This window comes from Bos indicus, chromosome 11 (genome assembly GCF_029378745.1).
Source record: "Bos indicus isolate NIAB-ARS_2022 breed Sahiwal x Tharparkar chromosome 11, NIAB-ARS_B.indTharparkar_mat_pri_1.0, whole genome shotgun sequence".
NCBI classification, from domain to species: Eukaryota; Metazoa; Chordata; class Mammalia; order Artiodactyla; family Bovidae; genus Bos; species Bos indicus.
The window spans coordinates 73,557,734-73,576,718 of NC_091770.1; the positions used below are offsets into that span (position 1 = coordinate 73,557,734).

Here is an 18,985-nt window from a genome sequence, read left to right on the forward strand (position 1 = left end):
GTATTAATATAAATCTTCATGAACTTAGATTAGGCAACGCCTTCTCAGGTTTGACGCCAAAAGCGCGAGTGAGTAAAGAATGAGTAGATACAGTGGATTAATCAAAGTTAAAAACTTCTGTACTCTAGTGGATATGACTAAGAAAGTGAAATGACTACTCGCAGAATGGGAGGAAAAATTTGCAAATCATATGTTTCATAAGGGACTCATATCTATAACATTTAAAGGACTCTTACAACTCAGTGATGAAAGACAGACAACCCAATTAAGAAATAAGCAGAGTGACTCATAAGGGGAAGAGGTTTCTTTTTGAAATAGTGAAAAATGTCTAAAAACTGTGGTGATGGTTGTACAACTAAATTGAATACTTTAAATGGGTGAATTCTATTTCAAAAAACCTGTTATATTAAAAAAACAGGACTGAATGGTGTATGTATGCTGCTGCTGCGTCGCTTCAGTCGTGTCCAACCCTGTGCGACCCCATAGACGGCAGCCCACCAGGCTCCCCCATCCCTGGGATTCTCCAGGCAAGAACACTCGAGTGGGTTGCCATTTCCTTCTCCAATGCATGAAAGTGGAAAGTGAAAGTGAAGCCGCTCAGTCGTGTCCGACTCTCAATGACCCCATGGACTTCAGCCTACCAGGCTCCTCCGTCCATGGGATTTTCCAGGCAAGAGTACTGGAGTGGGGGTGTATGTATAGAAGGATAGAAATTTTGTGAGAGCCAGGTGATGAAGGAAATAATTTTAATCGTGACATCAAGGTAAAGGTTGATTGAAATGAGATTAAAAGAAATCTTTGCTTCAATTTTTGGTCAATAAGTATATTCACCAAAAACCTGGAAAAATCCTTCTTTTTTTTTCCTATACTGTGGAATGAGCAGAAATGAGAGATGACTGTAAATATTGGTAGAAGAAGAAAATTTATGACAGTTCCCTTTCCCTCTGTTGAGTCAAAAGTTGCTGCCAGATCTTACAAAGGCAGTATGAATGGAAAAAAAAAAAAAAACAAAACCTCACATTGGAGGTCAGAGTTCCTTGAAGTGGGCTTAACGTTCAGGGAGACTTTTACAGCAAATTTTGAAATGCAAACAAAGTTTGATTCATAGCCTCATGTAATTTAGGCTTTGTTCTAGTTACTTTGGCTATATATCACTTATCCCCGAACAGTCATTTATTTTACATCTTTTTTGGGGTCTGAAAACAGAACGTCATCCAGTGCTGATGTCTTGACTTTGCTGCATGAACCTGAGGCCTCTGCTGGAGGCTCAGACTCAAGGCTGGGTCATTTGACTTGCTCACTCACGTGTTTGGCAGTTGCTGCTGACTTTGAGCTGATGGACTCGGTTCCTCTGCCTACCAGCATCTCTGTGTGGTCTCTCCACATCCAGCTACTTTGGGCTTCTTTACAGCAATGATGTCCAGCTTCCAAGCATCCTCAGAGAGTGAGAGCAGGGCCAAGCTGTCCCAGGTTTATCACCCACCTTCAGAAATCAGGCAGTGTTCCTCTGCCACACTCTCTTTGTAGAGGCAGTCACCATGACTTCACATGCAGGTGGAGGGAAATAATCTTTAGCTCTTGCTGGGGAGGGGCAGTGTACTAGAAGCACATAAAACAGTGGTCTGGAAATACTGGCATGGCCCTTTCTCGAAAAACCCAGTCTGCCTCAGACATGGAAGGGGACCTTAGAGATCAGCTGGTCCAGTTCCCTGATTTTTCAGATGGGGCCAGTGAGGCCAAGAAGAAGGGATGTAACACGGCCACGGTCATGGTCCAAGGTTGGTGGTCAGACTGGGGCTGAAATTGAGCTTTCCTGACTCTAGGCTGAGGTCTTTCCTACTCTACCACTGATTTTCACTTTGCAGAATATTTAATTCATTCACTCATATCATGAGTGGTCCTGCCCTAGAGTTTTCCTAGACTAGCAGACAGACTGATGTAGGCAAAACTGCTGACGTCGTGCTTGGCATGGAGTGGGCACACAGAAGTGTTTCTTAACCCTTCTTCTCCACCTTGTGTTTTAGCCAAAGAAGGCCTATTTGACATGTTATGTATAGCCTGTGCCAACACAATAGAATAGTCACTTCCCCAGTGTGTGGAAATTAAATGGTAAATCTAATTGAAGGTTTTTTATTTGCCCTTTTTCAGGTGCTCAGAATTTTGATGTCATACGACTATCAACTTACAGAACAGCTTGCAAATTACGATTTGTACAAAAACGATGCAACCGTAAGTCATTTCTACTCATTTCTATGATAGAGCTCTTGATAGTGTAAAGGTTTATACTGTGTTCTAGTCATATTGTAATGTTAATTAAGTTATTTTTTATCATAAGTGTTTATTAGAATGTAAGCTTCATAATGGAAAGAACTTCTTGATTTATTCTGGGTGTCCCTCAAAATATTTAAGAAACTCAGTACGGTAACCAGCTTTGAGATTACTTAATTCTTTAAATGGGAGAATTGATTTCTCCTTGTCACTGTTTTTAGTGAAAAGTTTTATATAAAATTAATGCAATTTATCAGTTTCTGGAGGGAATGAAAAGCTAATATTTTGATAAAGGTATAATAACAATGAACTTTGTAAATCAGCCTTTTCTATAAACAGTTGCTTCCACAGTTGCTACTTATGAAATAAATATATGTATGTGTATATGTATATACACAGGCATATAAAATCCTTAATTTGTGTTCAGAGAACTAATTTAGAATTATTGTACTTTTCTCATATATGTGTTTGTGTGTGTATTAAGGAAAAACTGTTTTGTGTAATCTAAAGATCATTAGCCTTAGAGTGGGAAAATCTGTTTTAGTCTAGGTTTTGTTTGCCATTTATTATAAGTCACTTTGTATCTAAATACTTCTACACTGCTTTAAGTCCTACTCAGAAATTCTAGCTTAAAATTCTCTTTGAAGAGTTTACCATGCCATCCTAGATTAAAGTCATGTTTCTTCTCTGGATTTCCCAGAGCATTGTTTTTCAAATTATGGGTTGTGACCTGTTAATGGTTCCTGAAACCGTTTTGGTGGACTGTAGCCAGAATTTAAAGCATGTAATGGAGAGAAAGAAGAAGGGCAAAAAGCTAGAATATAACTTATATAGTAAGGCATTTTGTGGAACATGTTTTTTATATATCTAGAAGTGTGTGTGTATGTGTGTTTTGATTAAAATACATTTTTGTGGGTTGTCAAAAAGTTTGAAAACCACTGTCCTAGGGCAACTACCAGTTTTATAATTCTTCCTATAATTCTTGAAACACATTAGTCTGTGTGTGGGCTGAGCCAGGCTAATGGCATTAGTAATATAAACAAAAGATGCATGGTTTTAGAAGTTCTATGTTGTCACATATGATTCTTCAATCCACCTGAAATTTTTCTGTGGGTGGAGAGTATAAGTAGGAATCAAATTTTTTCCATATGTATGTTCAGTTGACCTTACACTGTTTATTGAAGAGACCATCCGGTTTCTACATTACTAAAAAAATCTTTCTCTCATATTCATTAGGAGAAATGCACCAGAATGTTGATAGCTGTGTCCATATATGAGAGGATCTGCTTTTGGACTCTTGTGTTCTATTGGTCTATTTGTCTATCCTTGTACCAGTCATCATTGTTACAGCTTTATAGCATGTTCTGAATATCAGGTAGAACAAGTCGCCCTACTTTGTTCTATAGAGACATATTGCTTTTTACATTTATTTTCACACAAATTTTAGAATCCGTTAATTTATACTAAAAACATAATTTAATTATAAAATTAAAAATTTAATTTACATATGGTAAAATTCATCCTTTTAATATATAGCACTTGGGATTTTCTTGGGATTGCATTGAATCTGTAGATCAAGTTGGGGAGAATTGCTATATATCCAGTGTTGAGATTTTATTCTATAAACATGGTATATCCCTCCATTTATTTAGATTTTCATTTTCTGCTAGGTATAGGTATTTTGGTAGAGATGCTACACATCCTTTATTGGACTTATTCCTAAATTCTTGATGATGTGTAATTCTGTTATACGTTTTTAAAATTTCATTACCTGTAACTGGTATGTGGAAATGCAGTGACTTTCATATCTTGATTTGTATCTAGCAGTCATTCCAGACTCACATATTAATTTTAGTGATAAATGTATAGAGTTTTTATGATTTTTAATGTATATAATTTTGTCATTTGAATGAGTTACACTTCTTTATTTCCAATGTTTGTACTGATAATTACTGCATATTTATATGGTTTAGGATCTGAAATACAATAGGAAGGATGATAGTGGGCGTTTTTATCTCATTCTCAGTATTAGAGAAACGGCTTTCAACATTTTACTGTTAAGTAATATGTTTGCTGCAGTTTTTTGTAGATCTCCTTAATCAGATTAAGGAAGTTCCTAGTAGTATGGTTCTTCATTTCTAAAGATAAGGCTTATTTTAAAAGTTTTCTTTTGATAATGATATCTGACTTAATTTTGTTTTAACCAGAGGACAATGTTTATATGACTTTAATCCTTTAACATTTATTGAGATTAGCTTTATGACTCAGGGTAAGGTCAATATTTTTTTAAGGTCAATTTTTATGCGTATTCCTTTTATTCTTGAAAGTAAAGCATATTTTCTGATCATTGGGGCAGGACTTCATATGGTGTCAATTATGCCTACTTTATTGGTTGTAAACTTTGTCTATGACTGTACTTATCTTTTTATATGTTTATTCTGTCACTTGCTAAGAGGAGTATGTTACTGTCTCCCACAAAGCTTGTGACTTTGTCTTTTTGAAGTTCTGTTACATTTTGCATTGTGTATTTTTGAAGCAGCAAAGGGGAGGCAAAAAAGAAGTGAGTAGGACTAAGTGCTTATATACTGAGTTGAACAAAGAGTAGCAGTTGTGGAAAAATAAAATATCGAGAGACTAAAGACAAGAGTTGTTTTAGTGAAGTCAGTACAGATTTCTCTGACACTCAATTCACTGCCTCTGGTGATGAGGATGTTTCTTTCCTCCTGAAATAGGGAGGGCATTGTTCACATGGGACTTTTTATTTCTGCTTTGGGGAAGAAAGGGGGAGGTCAGAGTGTCCTTTTTGGCATCTGCTGTTTTTCAAGTGTCTTTAGCTCAAACTAATCCATAGGTCAAAGTGACATATTTTGGGGTGACATATTCTGCCATTCTCACTATTCTTTTTTAAAACTTACTTATTTATGGCAGTGTTGGGTCCTCATTGCTGCGTGGGCTTTCTCTAGTTGCAGAGAGTAGGGGCTACTCCCTCATTGCAGTGCAAGGGCTTCTCCTTGCGGTGGCTTCTCTTGGTGCGGAGCACGGGCCCTCGGGCGCGTGGGCTTCAGTAACTGTAGCATGTGGGTTCAGTAGTTGGGACTCCTGGGCTCTGGAGTGCACACTCAGAAGTTGTGGTGCACTGGTTTAGTTGCTCCACAGCATGTGGGATCCTCCAGGACCAAGGATCCCACCCGTGTCTCCCGCATTGGCACTGAGCCACCAGGGAAGCCCTACCCTTCACTCTTCTATTAAATATAAATAAATGTAAAGTTCTTATAGCTTTCTGATAAATTAAAACTGTGGAGTTGTTGACAACTTCTTTTCTTTGTGTTCTAGTCCATCTTGTTGATATCTGGAACATGATTGAAGCCTTCCGAGACAATGGCCTTAATACACTGGACCATAGCACTGAGATCAGTGTGTCCCGCCTCGAGACCGTCATCTCATCCATCTACTACCAGCTGAACAAGCGCCTTCCTTCCACTCACCAAATCAGTGTGGAGCAGTCCATCAGCCTCCTTCTCAACTTTATGATTGCTGCATATGACAGGCTAGTACCTTCCCTGCTTACTCCATCTTAAGAATATTTCTCTCCTAATCATTCTTCTTTCACACTGCCTTGCCAGGGCTTGTCAACTCAGAGTCACAGTTAATAGGGAAATGAATTAGTATAAGTCCCTTCTAAAGACTGGTTCAGTGCCAGAATGACTTACTGTCCTGTGGCATGTCACATAGTAACCTCTGTAACATTAGGGAGAGTCAGAACACTTGAGACACATTGTTTGGTAAAAGCATAGATACCTTAATATTGATGTTCTGTATCCAGTGAAATATAGCCAAGTTGTACATTTGATTATGAGGCTTTCTATCTGACATCCAGGCTAACTTTTCTTTATGATGAAATAACAATTGCCCTTGGCCTATAGTATCCTGCTTTCTCTTTATTTATGTTTAGGATTCTATTTTAATTTTTTTCCATGTAGAACATTGTGCTCTAAACCTTCAAACAATAGAAGAAAACTAAAGATACTCCAAAGTAAAACAGAAATGAGTTGTTATATTGGTATTTGTGGAGAATGAAGTTTGTATGATAAAGAATAAAAAAGAATCATAAATGATGGAAGCACTGAGGTTATTTTCTCGGAACTAAGGATTTAGTTGCTGATTCCTGCTATACTGTCAGCTATCTGGGTTGGATGGGTTCATTCTCTCTCCTTCATTTTTATCTCTGTAGAAAAGCAAGTTCAGGTATTTGTAGAATGCTGTTAGTTACACTTTATAATATTGAAGGTTCTGTGAATTAATGGTAAAGCCATTCAGATGTCAAGGCCAGGTCACACAGAGGCAGTCACCAAATTCACAACATTTTTAAAGATGTTATCACATTAGATATTCCATCCATTTAATCACAGTTTTTTAAAAAGAAATTTGAATTCTTAAAATATGAGTCCCAGAATTCTAGTGCCATTTTCTTAAAGCAGTTTAGATGAATGAATTCAGTAGCTTAGTTTTACACTGTCCAAGGAATGCTTCTTCTGATTCAAAAACCTTGGTAAAAACTGTTGTTCTGTGGTGAGTAAACAGTACCTTATCATGATACTGACTTGCTGAGGGCGTCAGTTCAGGGCCGTGCAACACAATGTAAGAGACAGTATTTTAAAGTCAGAAATAACGACCATCAGTCAGTCTGTCAGTTCAGTCGCTCAGTCGTGTCCGACTCTTTGTGACCCCATGAACCGCAGCACGCCAGGCCTCCCTGTCCATCACCAAGTCCCGGAGTCCACCCAAACCCGTGTCCATTGAGTCAGTGATGCCATCCAGCCATCTCATCCTCTGTCGTCCCCTTCTCCTCCTGCCCTCGATCTTTTCCAGCATCAGGGTCTTTTCCAATGAGTCAGCTCTTCCCATCAGGTAGCCAAAGTATTGGAATAAAAATCATCTGACAACTTAAAAATGACAAAGCGGAGATTATAAACTTTGATTCTATAATTATATCAGATAAGTTAACTACTATGACTAAAGATTAGAGGAGAAGGGAGAATGAAGATATAGCAGAGGGAGAATGGGAAGACCAAAGGGAAGGGCAGAAGGCACAGAGGCGTCATAGGACATGGTAGGGGAAAGCTGGACACGCACAGCAAGAGACAAAGGAAAGCAACGGACGGGAATCAGATGAAGACACATCAGTAGAGGGCACGCTGAAGAGAGCTAGGAAAGATGAATGAGTTACGAAGAGTGAGGAGTAATAGTACGACAGTGCTGACTTTGGTAATTCTCATGTCTGATGCATGGGCATGGGCGTCAGAGTAAATCATCAAAGCTTGACTAACCTTGAAATCTTTATATGATACGAGCTTACTGAGTTAGCACTCTGGAAACTTGAAATTGGCTTTCTTGTACCAAAACAAAAAGAAAAAATCTGGTTGTCAAAATCTTATTTTTGAAAATCAGGACATTTTGTTGTTGTGAGTGAAAGTCACTCAGTTGTGTCCAACTCTTTGCGACCCCATGGACTATACAGTTCATGGAATTCTCCAGACCAGAATACTGGAGTGGGTAGCCTTCCCCTTCCCCAGGGGATCTTCCCAACCCAGGGATCAAACCCAGGTCTCCTGCCTGGCAGGTGAATTCTTTACCAGCTGAGCCACAAGGGAAGCCCCAAATACTGGAGTGGGTACCCTTGTCCAGTGGATCTTCCTGATCCAGGAATCGAACCGGGGTCTCCTGCATTGCAGGCGGATTCTTTACCAACTGAGCTATTGGGGAATCCCCTTTTATTGTTAAATAGTTCAAAAAGGAGTAGTCTCTTTATATAAGGGCCACTGTGTTACTTAGGCTGGAGAGTTCCTTTGATATGTAGAATTCATGTTATTTTAATTGATCTTTTCAGGCTTTTTTGTTGCATAAGTTCTCAGTGTTAAAATTTGCATGTACCAATTACTTAGTTATTAAATTCCCTCACCTCCAAACTCATAGTGAAAGTTTTGGTCAGGTTATTTCTGATTATTATTATAATAGATTGTGAGACCTTAAAACAACCATATGGAGCAAACAGGATCTCAGACTTTCTCCCTTAAGTGTATACTTTCTTAGGAATTAATTTTTTGAAACTTAGAATTTAAAATACTTCACATTTGACAATTATGAACATTGTAGAATGCAAAGAATAACATTATAAACTTCTGTGGGTAGGACTTTAAGCTGTGAGGAGCTAGCCAGAACATTCTGTGAGCCTCAGTTTTTCCTCCGTCAGGCCCTTGGCACCACAGTTACAGTACTGTAGTTACATGGCCTGGTCCAAAGGTACAGAGGGTGGTGCTTTAACCAACATTGTTTTTCTCTTTGTAACACGGATATCCAAATGCCCAGCATGAGGGACAGGAAGCCTTCTCGACTCTTCTTCAGTTGAGCCGATTTAGAGTTTGTGGTTTATTAACCTTGTTTCTGTTTCCAGCCCCTGTAGTAGTTCCATGTCTTCAGCTGTAAGCAGTAAGAAGCTTACTCACATGGGCTTTTCTGGTAACCGGCGCACAGGCTCACATGGCAGAGGAGCCAGAGGCAGGCCAGCCCTGGATTGTGGTTGCCCCAGGGCCCTGGCTGCATTTCTTTATAGTGGTCTTGGCTTTGCCCACCTCTTCTATCACATTTATCCTTCTGCTTCAGAAAATGCCTGCTAGCAGCTACTAAATGTTTCCGGTCAAGCCTAGGTAGGCAGAGAGAGCCAGTTTTCTTTTAACACCAAGCAGAAGTACTGGAGTCTCCCTCCAGAAATGTGCATTTGGGCCATGTATGTGTGAGTGTTAGGTGTTTAGTTTTGTTCTATTGTTTTTAGCTGGAACAAAGGATTTATGCCTTTAGGACCAAGGGCAGTTAAATTCTCACCCTCAACCCATGTTGCCTCATCGTGGGGACAGTTGCACTGGATATAAAGGTACCGACTACAGTGTTCATTACTAAATTCCTTGCAGTGCATTGGAAACTTGTTGTTCCCCTTCTTGTTAAGTAGTCCTGCTCTGCATCCAGTCCTTAACCTGAAACTGAGAGTCATTATAACTCTTCCTTCCTCTGTCAGCCCAGCGTTCAGTCAGTTACCAAGTTCTTTGATTTCTGCCTCTTGAATAGCCATCAGGTCTATGAACTCCAGTAACGCTGAAGAAGCTGAACAGTTTTATGAAGACCTACAAGACCTTTTAGAACTAACAACCAAAAAAGATATCCTTTTCATTATAGCGGACTGGAATGCAAAAGTAGGAAGTCAAGAAACACCTGGAGTAACAGGCAAATTTGGCTTTGGAGTACAGAAAGAAGCAGGGCAAAGGCTAATAGAGTTTTGCTAAGAGAACGCACTGGTCATAGCAAACACCCATTTCCAACAACACAAGAGAAGACTCTACACATGGACATCACCAGATGGTCAACACTGATATCAGATTGATTATATTCTTTGCAGCCAAAGATGGAGAAGCTCTATACAGTCAGCAAAAACAAGACGGGGAGCTGACTGTGGCTCAGATCATGAACCTAAATTGAAGAAAGTGGGGAAAACCACTAGACCATTCAGGTATGACATAATCCCTTATGACTATACAGTGGAAGTGAGAAATAGATTTAAAGGACTAGATCTGGTAGACAGAGTGTTGGATGAACTATGGACGGAGGTTCGTGACATTGTATAGGAAACAGGGATCAAGACCATCCCCAAGAAAAAGAAATGCAAAAAAGCAAAATGGCTGTCTGAGGAGGCCTTACAAATAGCTATGAAAAGAAGACAAGTGAAAAGCAAAGGAGGAAAGGAAAGATATACCCATTTGAATGCAGAGTTACAAAGAATAGCAAGGAGAGATAAGAAAGCCTTCCTCAGCGATCAGTGCAAAGAAATAGAGGAAAACAACAGAATGGGAAAGACTAGAGATCTCTTCAAGAAAATTAGAAATACTAAGGGAACATTTCATGGAAAGATGGGCTCAATACAGGACAGAAATGGTATGGACCTAACAGAAGCAGAAGATATTGAGAAGAGGTGGCAAGAATACACAGAAGAACTGTACAAAAAAGATCTTCACGACCCAGATAATCACAGTGGTGTGATTACTCACACTAACTTAGAGGCAGACATCCTGGAATGCAAACTCAAGTGGGCCTTAGGAAGCATCACACGAACAAAGCTAGTGGAGGTGATGGTATTTCAAATCCTAAGAGATGATGCTGTGAAAATGCTGCACTCAATATGCCAGCAAATTTGGAAAACTCAGCAGTGGCCACAGGACTGGAAAAGGTCAGTTTTCATTCCAGTCCCAAAGAACGGCAATGCCAAAGAATGCTCATACTACCGCACAATTGCACTCATTTCACATGTTAGTAGAGTAATGCTCAAAATTCTCTAAGTCAGGCTTCAGCAATACGTGAACCATGAACTTCCAGATGTTCAAGCTGGTTTTAGAAAAGGCAGAGGAACCAGAGATCAAATTGCCAACATTCGCTGGATCATCAAAAAAGCAAGAGACTTCCAGAAAAACATCTATTTCTGCTTAATTGACTATGCCAAAGCCTTTGACTGTGTGGATCATAATGAACTGTGGAAAATTCTGAAAGAGATGGGAATACCAGACCACCTGACCTGCCTCTTGAGAAACCTGGATGCAGGTCAGGAAGCAACAGTTAGAATTGGACATGGAACAACAGACTGGTTCCAAATAGGGAAAGGAGTACATCAAGGGTGTATATTGTCACCGTGCTTATTTAACTTATATGCAGAGTACATCATGAGAAACACTGGGCTGGATGAAGCACAGGCTGGAATCAAGATTGCTGGGAGAAATACCAATAACCTCAGATATGCAGATGACACCACCCTTATGGGAGAAAGTGAAGAAGCACTAAAGAGCCTCTTGATGAGGGTGAAAGAGGAGAGTGAAAAAGTTGGCTTCAAGCCCCACATTCAGAAAACTAAGATCATGGCATCTGGTCCCATCACTTCATGGGAAATAGATGGGGAAACAGTGGAAACAGTGTCAGACTTTATTTTTTTGGGCTCCAAAATCACTGCAGATGGTGATTGCAGCCATGAAATTAAAAGATGCTTACTCCTTAGAGGAAAGTTATTATCAACCTAGACAGCATATTAAAAAGCAGCTATGTTACTTTGTCCACAAAGGTCCATCTAGTCAAGGCTATGGTTTTTCCAGTAGTCATGTACGGATGTGAGTTGAGCTATAAAGAAAGCTGAGCATAGAAGAATTGATGCTTTTGAACTGTGGTGTTGGAGAAGACTCTTAAGAGTCCCTAGGACTACAAGGAGATCCAACCAGTCCATCCTAAAGGAGATAAGTCCTGGGTGTTCATTGGAAAGACTGATGTTGAAGCTGAAACTTCAGTACTTTAGCCACCTGATGTGAAGAGCTGACTCATTTGAAAAGACCGTGATGCTGGGAAAGATTGAGGGAAGGAGGAGAAGGGGACGACAGAGGATGAGATGGCTGGATGGCATCACTGACTCAATGGACATGGGTTTGGGTGAACTCCGGGAGTTGGTGATGGATAAGGAGCCCCGGCATACTGTGGTTCGTGGGGTTGCAAAGAATCGGACATGACTGAGCGACTGAACTGAACTGAACTCCCCGTCCCCATTACTACATCCTAGACCTCTGGCATCATCTTTTGCCTGGACCACTGCTATAGCTCCTGATTTTTTACCCCCGTATACTCTTTTTGCCCTCATCATTGAAATAACAAACACCCACCAATCCACTGTCTAACCTAAGCACTTAAACATGAACATTGACAATTATTTACGTTTATCTCTTCTAACCCATCCCATTGACCTGTACCTAACTGAGGTGAACCCTGTCCTAATTTGTGTTATCATTTCCTTGTTTCTTAAAAAAACATTGTTTTCACATATATGGACATAAAGTATTACCTAAGTTGAAATATTTTTACAATTATAAAAAGAGTGCCATGCTGATGTACTATTGTATTATTTATTTTTCATCCACTAATACGTTTTAAAGATTCATTCATGTTGCGTTTATCTATAGTTCAGTTATTTTAACTAGCATAAAATGTTCTGTTGTATTTCTACACTACCATGGTGTTTTCTAGATATTTGCTCTAGGAAACAACACTGCTTGGAATATTCTTATACATGTTTCATGGTACATTGTCCAAATGTTTTGCTTGGTTCTAAACTGAGGCATAGTATTGCTGAGCTGTAGGGTATTTGAAAGTTCAGCTTTAAATGGAATTGATATTTATTTATTTTAAATATTTATTTATTCATTTATTTGGGCACACTGGGTCTTAGTTGTAGCATGTAAACTCTTAGTTGTGGCATGTGGGATCTAGTTTCCTGACCAAGGATCAGACCCCGGCCCCCTGCATTGGGAGCTTGGAGTCTCAGCCACTGGACCATCAGGGAACTGATTTTTAGAAAGTATCATATGATTCTTCCAAACTGTACTAGTAAATAGGAGATCCCTTTGATTCACATTTTGTAAGCCTTAGAGTGCTCAGACTTCTTAGTTTGTTAGTTTTGTTGTTTTTCACACTCCTACATTTTCAAGCTTCTATCAGAAATTATTTTATTTCTGCCTGAAGAATACCCTTTGGTATTTCCTTTCTGCAAGTCAGATTGTGACACATTGTATTAATTTTTGTTTGAAATTTCCATGTTCATACTTGAAGAATATTTTCATCTGGTATACGAGTTTTGGTTGACATTTTTTTCTTTCAACATTTTAAGAATATTGTTCTAATATTTTTGTAGCTTCTGTTATTTCTGATGAGAAATTGACAGTGAATGTAATTTTAGTTGCTTTGATGGTAATCTGTCAATTTCCTTTGCAACTCTTAAGGTTTTTTTTTCTTTTTCTTTTTTCTTTTGGTCTTCAGCAATATTACCATGATGCCAAATGAATCATTCTTATATTTCTTAAATACAATAAGCAGAGCTTTTTGGTAAGATCTGGGCTTTTAATCCAATATCTAGATTCCCTATGGTTCTTTTTATACTGTTTGCTGTTTCTGGTATTCATTCTTGTTATCTTATTTCCTTTTTGCCTTATTATTTTATATTATGTGAGAAACATATTCCAAAATTTTAAAATTTGTATTATGTATCAGAGATTATATTTTAAAACATTTTGCAGAAATACTTTGAGGCCTAGGAGAATGTTTTCCTACAGAGAGGGTTTCTGTTTGCTCTTGCCAGGTGCCTGGAGACCTCAGCAGTCCGGAGGCACCTGAGTTCAGTTTCCAGCCCAGCCTGTGTGAGGCCCTGTGTCACTTCTGCACACTAGCGGTCCAGGTGCAGCCTTTGGCTTTCAACCCAGAGTGATGGGAGGAGGAGCAGGCAGTTTCATCAGGATTCAGTCTTTCACGTGTCTCTTCCAGCTCCTTAATACTTTCAGAGTTACTACTCTGTGATTCAGCCTTTCTGAGCTCTCCTCTGAGATCAGAAAATTGCTTGCATGGAAAAAGTGGTTTCAGCCATCGCCCTCAGCTCTCTGGTCATCCAGCTCCTTTACATTAGGTGACTCAGTTATTAGTCCTCATTTGCATTCAGAAAGATTAAAAATTTTTTTTCCCCATCTTTTCTACTTTTACTCAGAGCAAGAGGTGATCAGAATAAACTGATCTGTCATTGCCAAATATTTCCTCCGTTTTTATTTATTTTTTTTGGAATATTGTCATATTTACTTCTTCTGTCTCCTATTGTTTCTCATCTATGCTTCAATTCTTTGACTTTCTCTACCTCCTTTTAGAAGAGTTTTATCAGTCTGCACTTCTCCTCATTAATTTGTTCTTTGTTTAGAGCTGTTTTACTGTTTGTCCCACTTATTATGTTATTTTTCAGTTAACTGTATTTTTCAAACCTAGTATGTCTGATTCATTCTTTATGTGATTTGTAGTTCTTATTTCATTATCATTAGTTTCAGGTATACAACATAATGATTCAATATTTGTATATTGTAAAATGATCACCACAATAGGTCTATGCTGTGCTATGCTAAGTCACTTCAGAGAGTTAACATCTATCCCCATACATAGTTACACAAATTTTTTTCTTCTGATGAAAACTTTTAAGATCTCTCTTAGAAGTTTTCAGATATCCAATACAATGTTTTAAACTGTGGTTACCCTGCTGTACGCTACCTCCCCATGACTTACGTATTTTATAACTGAAAGTTTGTATCTTTGACCCCGTGTCCCATTTTGCCCACCCTCCACCCCTTGCTTCTGGCAACCTCCAGCCTATTCTCTGTATCTCTCAACTGGAAATTTCTTTTTTTTTAATCAACAGATTACACATAAGAGTGAGATCATATGATATTTGTCTTTACCCATTTCACTTAGCATACTGCCCTCAACGTCCATCCATATTGCAAATGCAAGATCACCTTTTTTTATGACTAATATTTCATTGTGTATGTATGTATGTGTATATGTATGTCTTTGTATATATATTTATATACATACATATACACCGTATTTTCTTTATTCTGTTCATATACTGATTGACTCCTAGATTGCTTCCATGTCTTGGCTGTTGTAAATAATGGTTCAGTGAACAGATAGGTGCATATATCTTTTTGAGTTAGTGTTTTCATTTTCTTCCAATAAACTCCCAGAAGTAGAATTTCTGGATCGTGTGGTAGTTCTATGTCTACATTTTTGAGGAACTTCCATACTGTTTTCCATAGTGGCTGTACCTGTTCACATTCCCACCAGCAGCATACAAGAGTTTCATTTTCTCTGCATCCTCATCAGCACTTCTTATTTACTATTTTTGACAATAGCCATTCCAACAGATGAGACATGATATCCCATTATGATTTTTATTTGCATTTCCCTGAAAATATATTTTCATATGTCTCTTTAACATATTTATTAGGTTTATTTAAAAATTCCCAGTCCATTTGCTCTAATACTTATACTTTTGAAACTGATGTAAGTTGTCTTGTTGATTTTTTTTTTTTTTAAGATAGTTGTACCCTTGAATCCAAGGAATTGTCTTGGGTTGGATATTTGCAGTAGATGTGGGCAAATTGTGGACATGTAGGCTGGAGTGTCCACATGCATATATGGTTTTTCAAAGTATGGGGTGTGCTGGAGGTGGCAGGAAAAGGGGACCAGATTCTCCCAATGTGGGAGCATCAAGTGTCTGAATCCCAGATGGTGAATTTGACTTTCCAGGTCATTTTGAAGGTATATTAGTCATTGTACAGAGATATAGCATATTTTAATGAGTAATCTATTGGTTTGATTGATAGTTTTAGTATTTAGATATATGTTTATGGGCCTCTTTTTGTAATCATGCTGCTTTAGGGGGAGGCCTGGTACCAGCTATTGATTGAACCATAATGGTTTCTTTTCTTTTTTTTTTAAAGATTTTTTTAATATGGACCATTTTTGAAGTCTTTATTGAATTTGTTACAATATTGCTTCTATTTTATGTTTTGGGTGTTTTCTTTTTTTTTGATTATGAGGCACGTGGGATCTTAGCTTACTGACCAGTGATCAAACTCACAGTCCCTGCAGTAGAACGCGAAGTCTTAACCACTAGACTGCCAGGGAAGTTCAGAGTCATTGTGATTTCTGATAGATTATTTTCTAGAAGACTTACCTCATTTTGAACTGATGGTCTAAACTTTTATAGTTTAAACCTGATAGGAGATTCTTCTTGGATAATTATTGTATTCTATGTTTTCCTCTGTAAGAAGGAAAAATGTTTTATAATGACTTCCTAAGAAATTCCTTTACACTTTACCTATTGAACCTTATCTTCCCTCCTATTTTTTTAAATCAAGATTTGTTTTGTAAATGAGTCGGTGACCTTCACCAAAACGAGATATAGTGAAATTCCACCTTTAATGGAACAAACCTGTTAAAAAAATCATATATCTAATGAAACTAGGCTTGGATAAAATCTTCAAAGCATATCTACTAAACATATCAGTGAAAGGCCCAGGGTTATTGTTTACCATCTAACATAACTATAGAAAATACTCTTTTAAATTTGAGCAATCTGAAGATTCCTTTAGGCTAAAGACTTTGATACATCTAATTTATGATGAATTTTATAGGAAAAACATTTCTGTGTAGTTTGGAAATATGGCTGAAAATCATTTTAAAATCTTGTTTTAGCAGTTTAATTTGGATACATTAAAAGTCTCCAAAGTTTCCTTTTAATACTGGATGCAAGAAAATGAAGCAATATAAAATTTAAAAAAAGCAAAACCGAACTAGTTCACTTTAAATAAAAACAAATGTATTCCTTAAGTTCTGAATGTGCCTAGCATGTTTATGGAATGGACATTGCTGAAAAAGGATATTATTAGGTTATGGTCTTCCCCATTAGTGATTTTTAAACAAAGGTACAGTTTCCTGGGAGACACAAACATTTCATTTATTTATGTACAGTATTTACTGATACCTCTGCCTGTTCTTTGATGGATTCAGGATGACAGGGAAAAGCCAAGTAAAAATAAAGAATTAGTGCTGGATGGGAAGCTTTTTATGCCCTCGATAGTAGCCTATTTAGCTCCTAGAAAAGCTAAGGTTAGTTAATTCTTCTAATTCTTAGAAGATCTGACCATAGCTTTTTCAGGAAATTTCCAGGGGATGGTGAAGAACGAGCTGGGCTTTTGAATGTTTTATAAAGGTGAAATCCTAAGGGGAAACCTGTTGCAAAATGGAGAACAGTCGCTTTGGTGGCAGAGGAGGAGTGGAGCCCGTGTGTCCACACAGCACTCTCTGCCCTGTAGGATATTGCTGTGGATGGTATGCATTGTGTGATGTGATGGGTAGTGTGACCCCCGAAGCCAGTTCACTGAGCCCTAGTCTAAGTGCTTGGTGACAGAATTACTTTGAAGTTCATTTGTTTCTCTACCCATCACTTCCTTGCTCTTTAAATTTTAAAGCTTTTGTTGTCTCCCAAGAGAATACAAGTATTTGTGCAAATTTTCAGACAGTACTCTGATTTCAGGATATGCAGACCTGCAAAAGGCTTGACCATTAGCTAAAAAAAAAAATTCAGATAAAAAAATTGTGAGGGGAGAAGTTGTTATTTTGGTCTTTATTTTATTTTTTCCTTTTCATCTTTTTTTTTTTTTTTTTAAGAAAAGGCAAGAGGAATACTTTTTCCGAGGGTTGCTTTTTCCTTGCCTTTGTTTTTCCTCTGAAAGTAAGGAGAGCGGAAATAACAGAGGAACTTCTCCAGTCCATTCAAAACTCACCTCTAAAGTAATCTGATGAAGACACTATTTTCATCATGTAACCTCCCACCTTGGAAACACTCAAAGATTCATCTGGTTTTTCAATGAAGTTTGTACTCCTCAGGTCTGATGCCGTATGTGTGTGTGCTCAGCCGTTCAGTCATGTCTGACTCTTTGCGCCCCATGAACTATAGCCCACCAGGTTCCTCTGTCCATGGCACTTTCCAAGCAAGAATACTGGCATGGGTTGCCATTTCTTTCTCCAGGGGATCTTCCTGACCCAGGGATCGAACCCGCATCTCTTGTGTCTCCTGCATTGGCAGGCAGATTCCTTACCACTAGTGCCGCCTGGCAAGCCCTACACTATCAGTCCTTAATTCCGTACTCACACCAAGCTCTAATTAAGCTCCTTGAGGCACTATTCAGTTTTCTGATATGGCATTCTCATTTCTTCTCTCTATGCATTTTGGTTGGTCTTCTGCCCACCACCCCCTCCCCATCCCTGGTTTTTCCCACCCTATAGTCTTCCCTGTTATCAGCAATTCCATTTTCATCCCTATGAGGACTTGTCATGCTTGTCTAGATCATTATTTTGAGTTTCAACTGTATAATGCTGTCAACTGCTTTATAATTATACAAATACGATTAAAAGTCCTTGAGAGCAGAGATTCTACCTTTTATTTCTGCAATGCTGGATTCTTAATAAATATTTGTAGGATTGAAATGAAAATTAACAGGCATTCTGATTGTGATAAATTTGAATAATACTCTGTGTTGATTTTACTTGATTAAGCTCTTTGACATTTGCAAATAGATTCTTGATTTGCTGTTGATTATTGCATAATACATTCACAGTGAAGTTTTGTAAATGAAGATTAATTGGAAAAATATGAGTTTTTGAAAATCCAGGAGAAATGCTGTTATTACTCTTAGTTAGCTACGTGTGATAATTGGACGGGTAATAGTGTTTCTGAAGTAGAAGTCTATTTTTATGCAAGAATACTAATTTATGGTTGGCAGCATTTACAGTTGTTTGCCAAAGATGTAAAAACAGCTTGTTTTCTTAAGTAAAAAGTGCTCCCCATAGTCCTGTTCTTGAAAGTATTAATTTGAATAACAAACTCTTATTAGATAGTGCAAAGCTATCGACAACCATTCAACTTGGGTTAGTTTAAGTATCCAAAAATTTGAGACTTTACTAAACTGAAATGAGCAAATTCCCATGCAAAAGGCACAGGTGAGGAGTGCAGAGACTTCTCAAGGTACCTGCATGTTAAAACGTAAGTGTTTATTCAGTGACTCACTGTCTGCTTAGCTTGGCGCAGAGCTCATCGCGGTGTTGTCTCAGTGTCGGATAAGAACTCTTTTTAGAAGTCACGTGCATGGTTTATTGTCAGACTGTAAAAATGATTGGTCTGTGGAGCTGAATCATCCAGGGAAGTCTGAGAACGAGAGTCATCATGTTCCTTATTGGTGGGGGCTGTTCCCCAGAGGGATTCTCTGTG

General features: G+C 38.3%; 1 protein-coding gene across 12 annotated transcripts in view; it reads left to right on the forward strand.

The window, feature by feature from the left end:
• The window catches only part of DTNB (dystrobrevin beta), a 241,798-nt gene that overhangs the window by 41,511 nt on the left and 181,302 nt on the right, over positions 1-18,985 (forward strand). For all 12 annotated transcript variants that reach the window (XR_011569352.1, XM_070799016.1, XM_070799008.1 and 9 more), the window contains exons 3-4: positions 2,149-2,229; positions 5,602-5,815. Coding sequence is in view for 11 of the 12 variants with exons in the window: in XM_070799016.1 (XP_070655117.1) it covers positions 2,149-2,229; positions 5,602-5,815 (295 nt within the window). In the remaining variant the exon portion in view is untranslated. The remainder of the gene's footprint in view (positions 1-2,148; positions 2,230-5,601; positions 5,816-18,985) is intronic.